The sequence below is a fragment of the Corvus cornix genome, chromosome 1, assembly GCF_000738735.6.
Source record: "Corvus cornix cornix isolate S_Up_H32 chromosome 1, ASM73873v5, whole genome shotgun sequence".
Classification (NCBI taxonomy): domain Eukaryota; kingdom Metazoa; phylum Chordata; class Aves; order Passeriformes; family Corvidae; genus Corvus; species Corvus cornix.
Window position 1 is genome coordinate 38189661 of NC_046332.1, and position 17019 is coordinate 38206679.

A 17019-nucleotide genomic window follows, 5' to 3' on the forward strand; every position below is an offset into this window, starting at 1 on the left:
AGGAGTTCAGTTTTTTTCTGTGCTGTGCAGATCAGGGTGTTCTTGGAGACACCCTTCACATGAGAAGAAGCAGATCTGAAAGACCACGTCCCAGCCTCAGCTTTGGGAAAAATTTGTGACAATCTGTTCAAACAGATGAGAAAAAAGACCAGGTGTTTTGTAGCTGCTGTCTTTTCTGCCTCCTTCTCTGCAACAAGATGAGTTGACTTTATTCACACCATTTCCTAAACTTAGTTAAAAAATCTTCGCAGCAACATCAACTATTCCTGAAGAAGTCTGCAAAAACTTTAACGTTAACTTCCCTGTGGCCTTTGTGGGCAAAAAGAAATATTCCAGCTATTAATTTTACAAAAGCTTCATTGTTCAGTAAAAGGTATTTAAGTGTAATGCCCTATAAATATTCCAGTTTTCTTTCACTGTTGGAAATGGCTCTCTCTTTATCTTGGATGCCCTGCAAGTCGATTGCATCAGACACCAACAGAAAGGTATTCAAGCATGGGCTGAAGTCTCACTTCAGTCAATAAAGTGTGGACTTGAGTCCCATTGACTTTGGGGGAATGTAAGCAGAGTATTACAGTGAAACACATACTCAAGTGCATTCTTTCTTCAGGAAACCAAATTTCTAACACATGGTATCCCTCCCACGCTGCTTTTGCTGTGTTTGAACACAAGGTCAGGGCAGGTCTTCCTCTGTTCCCACAGTTTCAGCTGAACATCACCGCTGAAAATGTGATTCAGTTAAATTACGTACTTTAGATGTGAAAACTCTTCCCTCTTGTTTCAAGTGGAAAGGTTAGGAAGGAGTACTTGTTTGGGGGTAACAATTTTATTCTAGGTAGCACCACCTTCCCATCACTTTTATTCATTACAGAATAGGAGAAGAAGTTAGAGAAAATCAGCCTGACTAGCAGGACTCTCTGGGCATTTGTTCAAAGAGAGCACAGCTCTGAAGGTTGTCATATTCTCAGTTGTGTGTGAACAGACTTTTCTGTAGAGAGGTATAAGGTAGTGATGAATCCCTGTGCTGTTTGATGAGTTGCCTTGTTTTCTTACCTAAAAAGAGTTGGAAGAGGAATTGTGTGCATTTAATTTTGAGCTTTTTGCATGATTTTCCCTTTTCTGTGTGGCGTTACCTTGCTGAAGTTTAATTGCCAGGCTGGGCTGGCTCTTCCCCATGCCACATGTGTGGGTTGTTGGAGTGGGTTGGCTCCAGGAGCTACCAGGCAGAGAAAAGGCTGAATTGTTTTTTTGTCCTCCATGGAAGAAGGAGAAGGAAATCCCAGAGCTGTTGCGAAACGCCAACACAATTTGTGGCTGTTCTTCTGCTCTCCTTTAATTTTGTTCAGTGCTGATGGAGCACTTGCTACAGGAAGTTTTTGCCTCCAGGGCTGCAGTCTGTGTGGTGATGTGATTTGGGAAATACCAGCATACAGAGGGCCAGGCAGAGCCCTTGTGGTAACCAGCAGCATTGGGCCAGGCTGTGGAAACCCACTTCTGTGCTGGCAAATCTGCTTTGCTGTGGTAGGAGCTCTCTGGAGAAGGCATTTTCTCCTGCAGATACTGGCTTACCAGCTCCCTGAACAATTCAGAGTGAACCAAATTAAAGCATCTTGCTAAGGGCATTGTTCAAATGCCTCTAAAGCACTCACAGGCTTGGGGCATCAACCACCTCTCTAGGAAACTTGTTTCAGGGTTTCACCACCCACTCAGTAAAGAAACGCTTTGTCATGTCTAGTCTGAACTTCCCCATTTGTTTCAGCTTTTGTGTTTGTGAACAAGCTGGAAGCAGAAATTGGGGAAGGTAATCAGGTTTCCCCATCATGGCTCTGCCAGGCTTTCCTTGGTGCATGGTTTGGAGGTGCTGCCTGCCCATGGGCTGTATCTTGACAGAGTGGCTCCAGCATCATGGGAAGTGCAAGTCCAGGCTGCAGCCTGGCTGCAGGTTCCTACACAGACAGTGGGGTGACAGCTCCAGCGTCCCTGGAGCTTTCATTCTGCAAGTGCTGCAGCTGGAAGATCACACCTGAGGCTTACTGAGAGGGACCTAACTCTACAGCAAGTGGAGGTGAGTTCGCACCCTGGCTTTAAAAATCATGAATCTGTCCCACCCATGACTCAAGAGGCCAAAAAAGTGCTAGGTAAAGGTATGTGGGAGGCTATATATATATGTCTTTTGGTTTTCCAGCTTGTGCGCATTATCAAGCCTTTCTCCACACACAAGGGCCAGGCATGCAGGAACAGATTCCCATGTCAGTTGATTATCTCTGCAGCAATGATTTTACTTAACATGACATTTTCTGATTAAAAGAGTTGGATTGGATTGAGCAAAACTCTACCCAGGACTATTCTTGTGTCAGTCTTTTGGGCTCAGGTCTTAAGATGCAGGTTCACCACTAAGGGATTCCTCTGCATACCCTGCCTGCAATTTGTCAGATTTCAAGGAGATGAAGTTAAGAAGACCGAAAACCCAAAACAATTGATTCTGTCTGTTGTGGAGAGTTTTTCTTGTATAAAGCAGTCTTCAGTCAAGGATGGAAAGGAGTGGATCACAGTAGTTTAAAAGCAACATGAGGCCAGAGCTGAGCCTAAAATATTTCTGGTGGTATTCAGAGCTCAGAGATAAGTTTTGGATCAAGGACTTGTTGAATAATAAATGTTGCCTCCTACACCCTTTCTAGGAGAGAATACAGCCCACACAAGTACACCATTTCCTGTTTTTTCTCCTCTTGGATGGCATTAAAGCAGTCACCATGGTCATAGACCAAAGGCAACCAAGCAGTTCCATCAAGTCTAGCCCACCACAAGCTTTGTGGGAGCTGCCAGTGGGGTGTCATGGGGCGTTGTAACATGGTAAGCTGCCTCACAGGGTGTTTACAGGTGTTCCCACTGCAGGAGCCACCAGCATTGCTGGGGCTTCATGCCATCCTCTGCCAGGGAGATTGGTCATTGCAGAATTGGTCGCTGGCATGACACTGGACATGAGCATTGCCGTGACCCCTTGTGTCTTACTGGAATGTGCTGGGCAAACACTGGGATGGGACACATTCCTGCAGGGCTTTAACAAGAGCTTTCTCTCCTTTCAGTTTGAAATAGAGATTCAGAGGATTTCAGAAGCTTACGAAGGTTTGGTCAAGACCACCACTAAGAGGGAGTCTCTGGACAAAGCGATGAGAAACAAACTCGAAGGAGAAATCAGGAGGCTTCATGACTTCAACAGGGATCTCCGTGGTACGTTACAGTCGCTTGTGGTTTTTTTTCCCCTCTGGTTGACATGGTGTTTCACTTACAAGCTCCAGAGCAGCAGGCTTTAGAGGAGTGGCTTCACACAATATTGAGATACATGTTCATGAGAAGTAAGACCCTGGTCATTGGCATAAGACAAAACTGCTGTCACCCCCCTGGTGGCAAAAAAAACCTTCTGGCAAAGTGTAAGAATCCGCTCCAGATGGTGCCTTTGTGTTCAGCACTTGAAAATATGGATATGACAGCAAGGCCACCAGTCACAGTGTCCTGTCCATTCGTAATGAGCTGAAGGGCAAATTGTAATGTAGAACAGTGCTGTGTTACCCATAAATCTCCAAGGTCAGTGGCGTCACAGATCAGTAGCAAGTATCAAAGGGTATCTCTTTTTTAAAACACTTAAAATTGAGGGTGTATCCTTTTAAGAAAGGAAACGGAGGATATGTTGGGTCACTATTGCCCATCCGGGTTCCTGATGGGGGGTACTTTGGTACTCGCTGCTCATGCAGTGAGGTGCCTTCTGACTTACGTGTTTTGCAGTGGTGCAAGGTGGGTCACATGGTCTTTTTGAAGCGGGGGAGTTTCTGAAGGCAGGACCTTCCCAGGGAAAGCTGTCCTTGGCTGCAGAAAATGCCTTCTTTCCCAGGACATCCCCAAGGAGTGGTGTCACTGGGCTGGGGGCTGCCTTTGCCCAGGACGTCTTGCTGCACCAGGGGCAGCTCTTCACTGCAGGAAAGCAGCCATCCCCTCGCAAAGCTGGGTAATTCAGATTACAGATGCCTTGTGCATTTTGAATAGTGTGAGAGATGACTGCCTGGGCATGTCAGCTGTGAATGGCAGAGGCTTCCCCCCCAGTTTCTGTGAATCTGAATAACACAGCTTCATGCAAGAGGTCAAAGGCCTCATCTTTTATGTATGTGTCAGCCTCCATTTTAATGTCCTCCTTCAGAGAGTCTATTTATACTGCTCTGCTGGCATGCATCTTATTTTCTTGGTTGGCCTACAATTTTATATACATATATTTATACTTGAAGTATTTCCTGTTTTTTGCAGAACGACTGGAGACAGCCAATAGGCAGCTGGCCAGCAGAGACTTCGATGGGCACGAGGATAAGGCAACAGAGGGCCTTTATGCCACTCAGAGTGAGTACTGTGCTTATCTGTTTGGAAGATGCAGATAGAGAGATATATATATGCATACATACATGCACACATATCTACATGGTGGAGTGGAAGTGAATACTTTGCTCTTAACTGTTATCATGCTTGTAGCTTGGTTTTACTCAGCTAATTCATCACATACTCTTGTTTAAGCTGCAGACTGGATTGTTTAGGGTTTTTTCTCTCTGAGCACCAGAACCAAGCAGTGGGAGTTAATGGTAACACAACTTAGCTTATTTTTGATAAATATTTATCTGAAATTGTGAAGTGTTGCTTGCAGAGATAATCTCTAGGGATGAATGCTTTTTAGAGAAGCCAGATTCTTCCCCTGGCTGGGAAAAGCCCAGAGCAAGCTCTGCTGACTAGTTGTCAGTGCCATGGTTTGACTAACTGCAGAAAGAGCAGAACTGGACCACACTTTTTTCAAAGGACAGAAGGGACAAAGATTTTATGACTTCTATTGCTATGAAAGCATCCATTCCCAATACATAGTAGGCTCCCATAATGACTGGCCATAGTGCTGCTGATTTCCTTGCCATGCACTGATGTATGTGTGACCATCTGATGTGAGCATCTGGATGCTGTGTGGCAATGTGTGGCTTCTTTTGTATCCTAAGCATCTTCAGCATGCTTCCAGAAGGGCTTGGCCACCTGGAAGCTGTGCAGTATCTTGTGAACTTAAATCCCATTGATGCTCAGTGCTGTGTACAGCTAATCCTTCTGTTTTATCACACCAAGAACTTCCTTGGAAGATGAGCTGCAACTGCAGTGGAGAATTATCCACTTCCATTAGCATTGCAGAGTTTGGTACTACTCAACATGCCTTACCACCAGCCCTGTAATGTCCACCAGCTGCTCCAAATGCTGGAGAGCCTTCTCCTGACTCCCACCAGCAGCGAGGAGCCCAGCAGGGCTGATCATTTGGTACATATGTGCACAAACCAGAAAAGAATCCAGTGATCTTTTCATGACATGTTAGCTTTGCCATATTAGCAAACGGCATAAAGGGGTGTAGATAGTGCTGTGAATCCAGCAGGATGATCTGTTAAGGAAATAGCATTGCTGTATAAATCTTGTCATCTTTGGGAAGAGTTCAAATGGGATAAGCTGCTCAGTGGAAACTGGAGACTGGGATCTGCTCTCTTCATATAGAGACAGCCTGGCAGTGTTCCTGTATGCTATTAGCTACAAGGAGGAGTTAAATCCCCAGGATGGAATCAATTTGAGTTATTTTCCAGTTCATGGAAAATAAACATGCTCTGTGCTTCTACTGATAAATATCTAGCAGTGAAACTTTGCACTGTGCACTCAGCGTACTGCTGCAATCAATTCACAGCTTACAAACAAATATAGCTTTTTGGATCCTGTCACGTAAGAAGGTCTGGATGCTTGGAGTGTCTCCTGGCTAGGCCAGAGAGCTAAATGTTCCTAATGCAATGCAGAGTGCTTCCAAGAATAGAAAAATGGGCACATGTAAAGCAGGTCCTCTTCAGTCGTGTTCTTTGGGCTGCTGGGACATGCACAGTACTGACCTCAGTATCAGGGTGTCTGCCTAAAACACCCCTCTCAGAGTCCATAAAAGGTTCTGCTTGGAAATCCTCTGTTGCTGACTGCATTTATACACTGATGTTTGTGTGTTTGGGAGTCTTCCACAGGGGCAGACTGTGACTGGGGTTCGGTTGCACCTCACTGCTGACTTGGGGGTTTTTGCAAGCACAGTTTGTATCTTCCTCGTGCCTTTTAATGGGATGCACAGGCAGAAAACTGAGAAGAAGGAAACTAAGGTTTAGCTGCCTTATATACACTGAGATTGAAATAGTCATTTTTAGAAGAAGAGAAAAAAGTTTTTTGTGAGACTGATGTTTTGGTTTCTTCCTAAGAGTAGCAGGTTATTAAGTAAGTGCAGATTAGTAAATGCAAATCTTAATTTGCATTAGGAAAGCAAAAGCAAATTTCTAGTCCCTATGTTTGTGGAAGACAGCCTGGAAACATTATAAACAAGTTATATAAGAAGACTCCAACATCAGCGGTTTCCTAAAAGTTGTCATTTTTAAGCCACTCTGGTGATGAGCTGAAGAAAGAAAGATAAGATTCTTGAAGTTGGTAATACTGCACACCAATTTTTCTATGGTAAAACTCCAGTAATAGGAAAAATTCCCTGAAAAAGAAAAATGGCAAGGCAGGATGTTCAAGGATCATTTCTCAGTTCCTCATAGAGGTCTCCATTAGCAGTGCAACAGTGCAGAGCAATCATATGCTCTGAGATGGAGACCAGAGGTGACACAAAAATCTTATTCTTTGCAGTAATAATAGACAAAGCCAGGCCACATGCCTCAAAGTATTGAGTGCTAGGCATTTGTGCCTAAGGGAAACGTTACTGTTCTATCAGGGGCTGGAAATTACTCACACCAGATTAGTTTCAAGATAATTATGTGATGTTTTGTCAGGGAAAAGGGTTATTTTAAGGAAAGCCATGAAGTAGCAACTGATGAAGGCATATGGACCCATACAGGCAAGAGAAGAGATACTTAGGAGGAGGCTAAGAGATGCTGTGGAAAGGGAGAGGCAGGAACATTGAGGATGGTTTCAAGGGCATCAATGTCATATCTTGGGAAAAATATGTTTTGGTGGAGTGTGAGAATTTTGTGTATTTTTTGGGGGGGATTTCTGAACTGTGGGAACACCGTTTTTTCAGGTGTCTGAGACAGATTGAGGTCTGTGCCCATCCATATGGCTCTGCATCTGTTAGTGGGGATGCACGGACAGTTCTAGCAGTGTGTTGATAGAGCCTTATGAGAGAACACTTTGTGGAAGTGTTCAGTTCATGTGCCACGAACTTGTGCATATATCTCTGTCCCAAATATCCCAGGCAAATAAATATTCCCATTTCCAGACAGGAAATAATCAGGAAATAATCAGGAAATAATCTGCATTGCTGCTCCAGGCCTCCCTTGGCCCAGCTTTGTCAGCATCAAACCACAGCTGTAGGGGACTGACTGAGGCTTGGGCAGATGGACAGTATCTCTGCTGCTCTTCTGGGGGGAAACACCTCAATGTCTGGGCCTGGCAACCTGGCCCTATTTAATGTGCAGAGAATTTAGTAAAGCTGTGTAAAACCTTCTCCTGTTTGGCTGCTTGGAGTAAATAATGATTCATTTATTTTGCATATTATTATGGAGTGGATACCAGCAGGCAGCAAGGTCCTGTCCTCATTTCAGATTCCTTCTGACAGTCAGTCTGGGGAGACTGTCAGAGCATGAGGGCCCATCCTGCTCTTGATCCCCTGCCTCACAGCCATGGTACTTAGCTGTTCAGGAAGGTTGGGCCACTGGAGTTGGCTGGTACACAACTTGATCTAGGTGAGCACAAGAGGTGACTCTTGTGCCCCATCCTGGTACAGCAGCTGGTCCAAGGTGACTGGCAGCGGCTGCCATGATGTACACCTGTGACCAGGAACGGCAGATGGCAGAGCTCCTCCACACACTTGCCATGTCACGAGCTGCAAGGCTGACGAGAGACTAAAGTCCTTCGGTTTTCACTGAGGAAAGGCATGGTCACTGGAAAGCATCTGTGGAATTAACAGCTGTGAGTGAAGTGCCATTGGGAAATGAAAACCTGCTAAGAGAAATTGTTGGAAGTACCGGAAGGGATGTGGTATGGGAGCCACTCTTGTTTGCAGCAAATCTCCTGCAGCCAAATAAGTCTCCAGCTGCTGTAATTTGATATATTTTCTTCCGCCAGCAGTGGTCATTTTGTAGTAGCAAGGACTGTCTTTTAAATATGTCTATGTTGCCACTCTGCAACATCAGAACAAGGCAAAAATCAGCTTGGGATGTATTGAGATGGTCATTAAATTGGTCAAATAAGTTGATACTTGGATGTAATGTGCACTAAAGTGGGAGTCACATCTGAGTTACAGGCATGAGATGACATAGATGTAGTTTATCTTTTTGTCTCAAGTTTCCACTTCAAAGCAGATTCAAGACTTGGCTACTTTTGGTGTACTTGCCCATCCTGACAACTCAGAAAGCCGGTTTGAAAGCCACTAAATTTGTGCTGGTTTGGCCAACTTTAGAAATATATCCTCTGAGAGAAGGCAGGTTACAAACCACTCGTCCCCCATCAGGTTTGGGAAAAAAATGTTTTCCTCGAAGGAAAGTGAAAGAGATAAAAACTATTTATTTAACAAATACACAGGGGAAAAAAAAGATACTAATGCCAAATAATGAAACCTCTCGCTGTAGAGAGAAAACCTGAGAAAATTTCAGAGTCCTTCTGTAGTCTGTCTCTCTCTCTCTCTCTCCCCCTCCTTGGAGCTGGGACGGGGTAGTGGGCCCACCTCCAGGGCCAAGGCCTTGGTGGAAAGTCCTCCCAATGTGTTCTGATGTTAAAACAGTCCAGCAGAGAAAAAGGAAAAAAAATGAAGTCCCAGGAAAGCAAAAGTTCAAGTCTCCGTCTCTCTCCAGAGAAAAAGAAAACCGAAAACTGGCTGAACAAACAAGCAGGGTGCTTCTTTGCTCCTCTCCCACAGCCCCTTTGCTTTATCCCCTTTTTTCTACCCAGCCAGAGTACAGGTGTCGCATCCACAGTGTGTGGAGGTACAACAGTCAGAGGCAGTGTGTAGAAAGCTGTGAGATGACAAATGTGAGCTGCAATAGTGAAGCCTTTTGGGAACTGTTCTGTAATGGGGTGTGACAGTTACCCACCAGAACATAGAAATAGTTATTAATTGGAGTCCTTTAGTTAAAAAGGTGTATGCAAGGGTAGTGTAGTAAAACAGTATTTCTAGACTTTAAGGATACCTTGCTTGCACTTGAAGAGAATTTAAGGTATGTTCGATTAAGTCCTTCTTCAATAAAAATTAATGCAAGTAAAGTACTTATAAAATATACCTCCAGGATTTTACAGGATGAAGCTGATGTGGAGAAGTGTTGAGAACTGTTCAGGAAATTTTTTTTTGCCAGCTTTCTAGTGGTGATTATTTTGTGTATTTGTTATAATTTGTCCTCTTTTGGTGGGATAGAAAGCCCAGCGCAACAGTGTAGGGTGAGGGCTTCAAGTTCCCAATATAGAAGCTGAAAATGAAGATCCCAAGTCCTGTTTTACTATGTGTTATCCCCATGTGTAATGCAAAACATGGGTTTCAAATCCAGAGCAGAGCACATGTGGTCCCAGCATGAGGTGGTAGAGTGCAGGGCTGAAATAGCATTTGTCTTCCAGCTTCCTCACCCTCTAATGACTGGAGCTCCCTCATAATTTGCTCAGATTTACAGTTCTCTACAATAGATATTAATGTTCCTTCTGGCTAATCTGATTGAAGTAAATATTTTTGCATTGAAGGAAGAGGTCTGCATGTCTAATATAAAATCCCTTGCCAACAAGGGAAGAAGGCCACCATCACACTAAGATGGCTCATGGTGGCAGTGGTGTGGTGTCCGCAGCACTCACTGGGCTTTGCTTGTGGGCTTTGCGGTGACCACCATTATGGTGTTGCTGCTAGGATTTTTGTTATGAGGTGATGAGTTCCTCCTTTTAGGATAAGTGGGAAGACAGCTGGGTGGGCTTGGGCTCATCTCATCCACTTTTGCCTTGTTCCATATGACTCAGCTTGTGTACATCTCACCTGGCCGCTGGCACCTGCTGATGGTGTGTGAATTAAACCTGTTCTCATCCCACCTGACATTAAGGAAGAATGTGGCCCTGCTGGGGGTAGTTCAGGTCTGAAATGGCATGGCTTTGGCCGTAAGTTTTCTGACCCTGCTTGGAGGAAGGCAGATGGTTGGGCTTCCAACTTGAGTGGTCACATTTGGGTGGCATGGGCTATATGTTTGGGGCAGTGTTGCATTCCACTGTGGGGAACTGTGAGGAATTCTTTTAAAAATGGATGGTCAGGAATGAAATTACGCCAAACGAGGCAAATGTTGTATGTGAGAACCGTTTATTGGTAACGAAAAACAAAATAAAAAGGAGTTACATTATGAAAGAGGGCTAGAAAAGACAAAGCAAGAGTAAGGAAAATAGGAACGGAATGGGGACAGAGAGAAAAAGGGGGCATTACCACCAACGACTCAGGGAAGTACAGTCAGCGTCCAGGTGACAGGGGCGTGCACACTGCCTGCCTGTGGATGGACTGCGTCTGACCGAGCCTGCGCGGCTCCCGGAAAGGTGCGGCTCCACAGCTGCGGCTCCTGTGGCGACGGCCCTGGACACGCGGTGAGTGGGCCGTCGGACGGGAGGACCAGGACCCTGGGCAGGGTCACGGCGACCGGCTGGATCGGGGTGGCAAGGTTGGAAGCAGGCAGCCCAGGCAGGGACGCAGGGCGAAGTGTCAAGGCGGCAGTCAGGTGTTGGGTCCCTCCCCCTGCCATGTAGCCCTGGGAGGGGGCCCTGAGGGCACAGACACGGGGTTTCCCTGCCCCTGCTCAGCCTCGTTCCCATTGGTTGGTTTGTGTTCCCTGCGCGGGCAGAAGGACCCTTGGTCCCGTGACTGTGACAGTTCCTCGGCAGAGCCCTGGCCATGTGACTGGAGAAATAAACATCTCTGAAACATCTGTCAAGAATCCGTCCATATATATTTCTTTCCCACGGGCCTCCTTGTTTGATACATCGTGTTACAGAATCCCCACTGTAACGAATGGTGGAGAATTGCAAGCAGAATGATCCCCGATCCCTAAGGACAGAAAATTCGTGAGTAAGAACCACTCTAGATCTCTCTCTTCTCACCTTGGTTTGGATATTCTCTCTGGACTATGGAAGAATCGTGGGAAATGAGGCTCTCTGAACCACAGAAAGAAATGTATCTAGAAGTTAAAGGAATCCTTGAACAGCAAAACAAGAAAGTATTGGAACCGGGAGATCTATAACATTTTTTTAACTGGCTTTTCAAAAATTTCTTCTATATTTCTCGAGACTTACTTTTTGATATTGATCCTCCTGGAACTAGTCATGGGTGTTTTTGGTACGAGATCTGGGATAAGATAAGGGATCAGACAAAACATGGACTAGTGACAGAACCTCTCCGTGGATCCATTGTAATCACTGAAGCTCTTCAGGAGCATTTGTATGGCCCCATTACCCCTAAAGCAGAGGATGGCTGTAATCCCGTGGCTGAGACTGTGCGGCGGCCATCTCAGGAGCACATGACTGCAGCCATGCTGGCGGAGGTGCCTGTGCTGGATGCACCCGGACCCCTCAGGAGCGCGCGCCTTATTGCAGACCCCATCCCTGTCTTGGGGTCCCCGGCCGCTCGACCGCGAGTGAGGGAGCGATGCTGCAGGCACCACAGGTGCCATGGGCCATGAGCAGCCGCGTGGCAGCCCGCTCTGAGCACACGGCTCGGAGAGCCCTGCGGAGGGAGAAGCGGCGGTTTCCACAGCAACACGAGGAGCCGCGCAGCGCAGCGCCGAGCCGGAACGGGGCCGCACTCAAAGCAGCGCGGAGTTTGCAGAGCGGAACCGCTCACAGGGCATGGGGCCAGCGGCGATGGCAACGCGGGGCCGCGCAGAGCCCAGACGCGCAGGAGCAGCACCACTTGGAGAGCGCGGAGCAGCCGCAACGCGGGGGCCCGGCCGAGACATTGGAGTCGGTGAGGCAGCAGCCACGCGGGATCGGCACCCACGACAAACACGCAAGCATGTGATAGGAGCAGTTGTAGCCACGAAAGTCACAGGAACTGTGAAATGGTACAATGTAAAAAAACAACTATGGATTTATAACACGAGATGATACAGGGGAAGATTTATTCATCCATAGAACTGCCATTAAAAGGAATAACCCTAAAAATTACCTGTAAAGTGTAGGAGACGGGGAAGTTATACAATTTGATATAGTGCAAGGAAAGAAGGGCTTACAAGCAGCAAATGTTACTGGGCCTGGAGGTATTCCAGTCAAAGGCAGCCATTATGCACAAAATTATAAACAATATCCATCCCAGCAATTTCCCTACCCACAGCCTACTTTCCCCTTTTACTCTATACCCAATATGAACCCCTTCCTAAATTTACCCTATCCCCAGTTTATTCCTAATCCGTTTTTCACCCCATGGCTTCTCTATACAATTCCCTTTCCCTACAACTCCTCTCCGATGCCGAGGGGGGGATGAAAAGGGGGAGGGAAGAAATTAAACCCTCTCCTGCCTCAGTTTCCCCACAAAACATGCCCAGAGAGTCCTGTCTCCCTTCTGTCAGCCTTAAGATGTTCCGGAGAACCTGTTTGGACATTTAAAGACTCAGGAAGGTGGCTTGTTTTGTTTTGAAACTGTTCTTGTTGAGTTTATCCAGTTGTTTTCAATGTTAAGTTTTAAATCTCTTTTTGTTAAAAATAAATGGGTGAAATGTCGGGGTCCCTCCCCCTGCCATGTAGCCCTAGGAGAGGGGCCCTGGGCGGGAGGCACGGGGTTTCCCTGCCCCTGGTCAGCCTCGTTCCCCATTGGTTGGTTTGTGTTCCCCTGCGGGCAAGGACCCTCGGGTCCCGTGATTGAGCAGTTCCTCGGCAGAGCCCCGGCCATGCGGCTGGAGAAATAAACATCTCTGAAACAGCTAGCAAGAATCGGTCCATATATATTTCTTTCCCACGGGCCTCCTTGTTTGATACATCGTGTTACAGACTCCCCACTGTAACGAACGGTCAGGGGCACAGGGAGGCAGGGCAGGTGCGAGGGCAAGCCAGCGAGGGCACGAGAGCCAGAAGGCAGGCTGGGGCCAGGGCAAAGGAGGGAGCGAGCGGCAGCAGCGAACAGTAGCGAGCAGTGGGGAGCCCTGACGCAGCTTTTATACCCCCCGGCCCCTCCCAAAGTCCAGCTGCTGGCAGGGGACCATTGGTTCAGTCCAACCTGTGCCATCCATTGGTGGACACCTTTTCGCGACCGGATCGGAGAAGCCCCTCCACAGTGTCTCCTACTGACTGCCTCATTGGAGGTGGTGCCAGGTGAAGTCTCCCAGAGAGGAGGCTTTCCTCTACCCCAGTTGTCTCCTGCAAGTGGCACCTGTACACTCCCTCCCGCCACATGCCTCTGACAACCATTGTTGAGGCATAACAAAACTGAATGGGCTCCTCACAGGCAGATTTCCCATGTTTCAGTGTTTTTGAAGCAACTTTTCATTTCAGTTAAAAAATAAGATTATGTAATGCTATGTTTTAAAAATCAAAAATCAAAACAAACATTAATTGATGCCAAGTAAATTTTTGGAGGAAATTTCCTTCCTGGAGGCAACTCTATTTTTGTTGTCATTCAGAACAAAGGCCAGATTTTGAAATCTCAGATGTCACTGAATGAAACCTTGATCCCTTGCTCACTCCAGTCTTTAACTTTGTGTTCTGACATCAGGGATGCAGTGATTGGCCTGTGACACTCATGTTCCCAGAAATGGCTTCTCAGCACTGTCAGGGCAGAAGCAGATGGAGTCAAGCATTTCCCCAGGCAGCTTGCCAGCAAAGTCAATGGTGGGCCTGCAGTTTGTTGCTGAAGACAAAGATCTGAGCGGAGCTGACTGAATTTAGCCAGTTGTTTGCTTTTTTAATGTTGTTTTAAATCTTACCCCAAAAAAGGATGATTTTTCAGCACAGAGATTATCTACATGCTTTAGAATCTCTTGTGATGCTTAACAGGAGGGAGCACTGATCATTGGATCTTTAAGTCCTGCTGGTCTGGAAGGTCACCCAGGATCTCCATAGGGCTGAAATGGCTCCCATGGCGCCTCCCTTTTCTCTGCATGGTCAGAGAAAGCCTGTGCAGAGGCCTCCTATCATATTCTTCATTACTGCTTTCCCCTCTTTCCATTTTCAGGCTCTCCAGCACAGATTTGTGTTTATTATTCAGCTCCTTCAAATTTTCTGTATGTCACGATCTCCATCCTTGTAAATAAAAAGCACGAGGCACAGCACAGTCCACATCCATGGGGCTGAGGTTTCCTGCCCATTACAGAAGGGCAGCAGCATTGAAGCTGGCAGCTATAAGCAGCCCTTGATGTACGGTGTTGTTTAAAAAAGGAGTAGTTGGTGCAAGCCAAAATTTTACTGTGGGATGTGCTAGCAGTTCAGCAGAATGGAGAGCTGTGAGGCAGTGCTGGGGTCCACAAGCTCTGCTAGTGCAGATGCAGTCCAAGCTGCCACTTGTTTCTGCTGCTGGTGAAAGGCTGGGCACTGAGGGGCTGAGCCCTGGCAGTAGAAGCTTCTTGCCCACTGTGTCTCAGCACTGTGTTGTAAAGGCCCTACTCGCTGCTGCTTCACGTAATTTTTGCTTTCCTAGGGAGGTGGCAGCTTACCTCTGGTGTGTGGCCTGGTGAGCTGTGCTCATGGAGTGGCTCTTGTTCTTGTCTTTCTTTCAGATAAAGAGCACTTGAAGGAGAAGGAGAAGTTGGAGATGGAGCTGGCAGCTGTGCGTTCTGCCAATGAGGACCAGCGGAGGCACATTGAAATCCTCGACCAGGCCCTAAACAATGCACAAGCCAAGGTTATCAAGCTGGAAGAGGAGGTGAGGCATGGACGATATTTCTGTGCTCTGGGGATAGACATGGCTCATGGTTAGGCCTTTCTCCATCCAAGTCCTGGTTCTCTTCTACCGACAGGGTGCTAGGTCTTCCTGTTTCGCTTGCACTGGCCCTTTTATAGAGAACATGTGTAGTTATACAGTACTGAGCCAAACAAGCAAGCAGAGGAGACCATAGATGTGTGTAGAGCAAATCCTTCAGTGTGTAATCAGAAGCAAGATCAAATTTAACTAGCTGGTGGCTGAGGCAATGGTAGGATTTAACAGAAAAATTGAATTAAAAACTGACTACTCATTGGCCTGGACTGTGATACAGACATGTGGTGTTACTGCATCCCATTCCTTGCCAAATAATACCGGGAAGCTTTTGAGATACGCACAGCAACACGGTAGTGCAGGGTTTGGTGACTTCGCATCTTAAAAAGTCTTGATGATCTGGCTGGAAGCAGACTGACCAGGATTTAGAGCTACAGGTTTTATTTGAGAGCTGAAGAGAACCTGTCATACTGAAGTCCAAAACTCCAAGAGGTCTTTAAGCAATAATCATATCAGCCTGATAATGAAAATAGGTATTCAGATAGGAAGAGAAATCCCAGGCACAGGGGGCTCTTTAAACTGACGGACAGAACAATACCTAGTAGGTGGAAGCTGAAACCAGGCGAATTCAAAGTAGAAATAATGCTCAGTTTTAATTATAACTAAGAGTGACATTATCAGTTCTCCATTACTGGTGAAGAAAGTCTCAATTTATTGTATTCCTTAAGGATCTTCAAATCAGGAGGTGTGGCTCTAGTAACTATTTAAAAGTCTGTGCATTCTTGCAGATCGGTCAAGACTGTCAAAACAGGCCTTTTTGACCTTTTAGACCCCTAAAATCTCTGTTGATGGGACCAACAGAGGGAGAGTGTTTTATGGGGAGTAAAAGAAACATAATCTTTACTACTTGAGTGAGCAGGTCATTGGTGAGGGGAAGGCCATTGGTGAACCATTACCCTAGCAGATTTGGTAGAGGTTCAGGCTCTGGCACAGTGTTGGCATGATCTTGGGCAGCTCTGTTCCCCTTCAGAGCCCCGTTTTCCACCTGCACCCTCCCCAGAGCTGGCACAGGGCAGAGGGGAATCCACAGGAATCTGCTGGGTGCACAGATGCAAAGGGTCCTGTGAGGAGCAGAGAAAGCCTTTCCCAAATACCTGCAGTTAAATTCATTGTCTTGGAAAGATGAAGGGACAATTGAGCTCAGTGAGTTTTGAATGATTTTTGTTGGGGTATCTAATGATACCGCAGTGACAGACCCCCTGTTAGGCTAACCAATGCTTACTTAGAGTCTGGAAGATTTAAGGTACTATATGTAAGAGCTGATGGCATTGCTGCTTTGTACCTGACCATTGGCCCATTCCAACTCCCTGTTTAGAAACATTTTGAAAACTCCATTTCCTTGGATGGATGCACTCGGCAGCAAGAAGAGGATCACATTAAGTTTAACTGCTCCCTTGTTAGTTAGCCTAAAGCCTGCTCACCATCCTGGTGTATTTGGGGTAGTCCCTTTAGGGTAGCTGCAGGAGCCAGCGTATCTTTAATCTGTACATAATTCACTTGATACTGTTTGGCTTAAAGGCTACCTGAGGTTTTCTATTTGCATTTCATTACAAAGGGCTGAATAAAGGAATGTTTTAGGTGGCAACATCTGCTTCTACACTCATGGCATCATGCAGGGGATGGGAAGAAATCGTGTTTAGCTCATGTCTGGTCCACAGACTGCCAGTGTGGTATGGGCAGGTAACATTGACTTGCTGAGTAGAGACTAGTGAAGGCAGAAGCATATACAGTGATTTCCAGGCGGGTGGTTCAAGAACCTACCTTATGCCTGCTGTGTTGTAGTAAATATGTTTGCAGCCTTAGGGCTCTAAGAGCTGGGCAGCAGTCAGGTTTTACTCTAGTCATCCAACAGAAATGTGCCTCTGCTGGATCCTGGATTGTGGACTGGTAGAGCTGAGGATAGGTTAGATGCTCCCCTCTAGGGAGCTCCTAACCTGCCCAGGGCATGGCAGGTGTTATGGAGGTGGTAACTTCCTGCCTGGGGCACTGTAGGTGTTACAGAGGTGGTAATCTCCTGCCTGGGGCATGGTAGATCT

The 17019-nt window shown here is 46.5% G+C and overlaps 1 protein-coding gene across 3 annotated transcripts in view; it reads left to right on the forward strand.

Moving 5' to 3' along the window:
* AMOTL1 (angiomotin like 1) overlaps nt 1-17019 on the forward strand; it is a 78395-nt gene that overhangs the window by 45470 nt on the left and 15906 nt on the right. For all 3 annotated transcript variants that reach the window (XM_019286452.3, XM_039563522.1, XM_010400628.4), the window contains 3 exons: nt 3084-3228; nt 4294-4383; nt 14727-14872. In XM_019286452.3, the coding sequence (XP_019141997.1) occupies nt 3084-3228; nt 4294-4383; nt 14727-14872 (381 nt within the window). The remainder of the gene's footprint in view (nt 1-3083; nt 3229-4293; nt 4384-14726; nt 14873-17019) is intronic.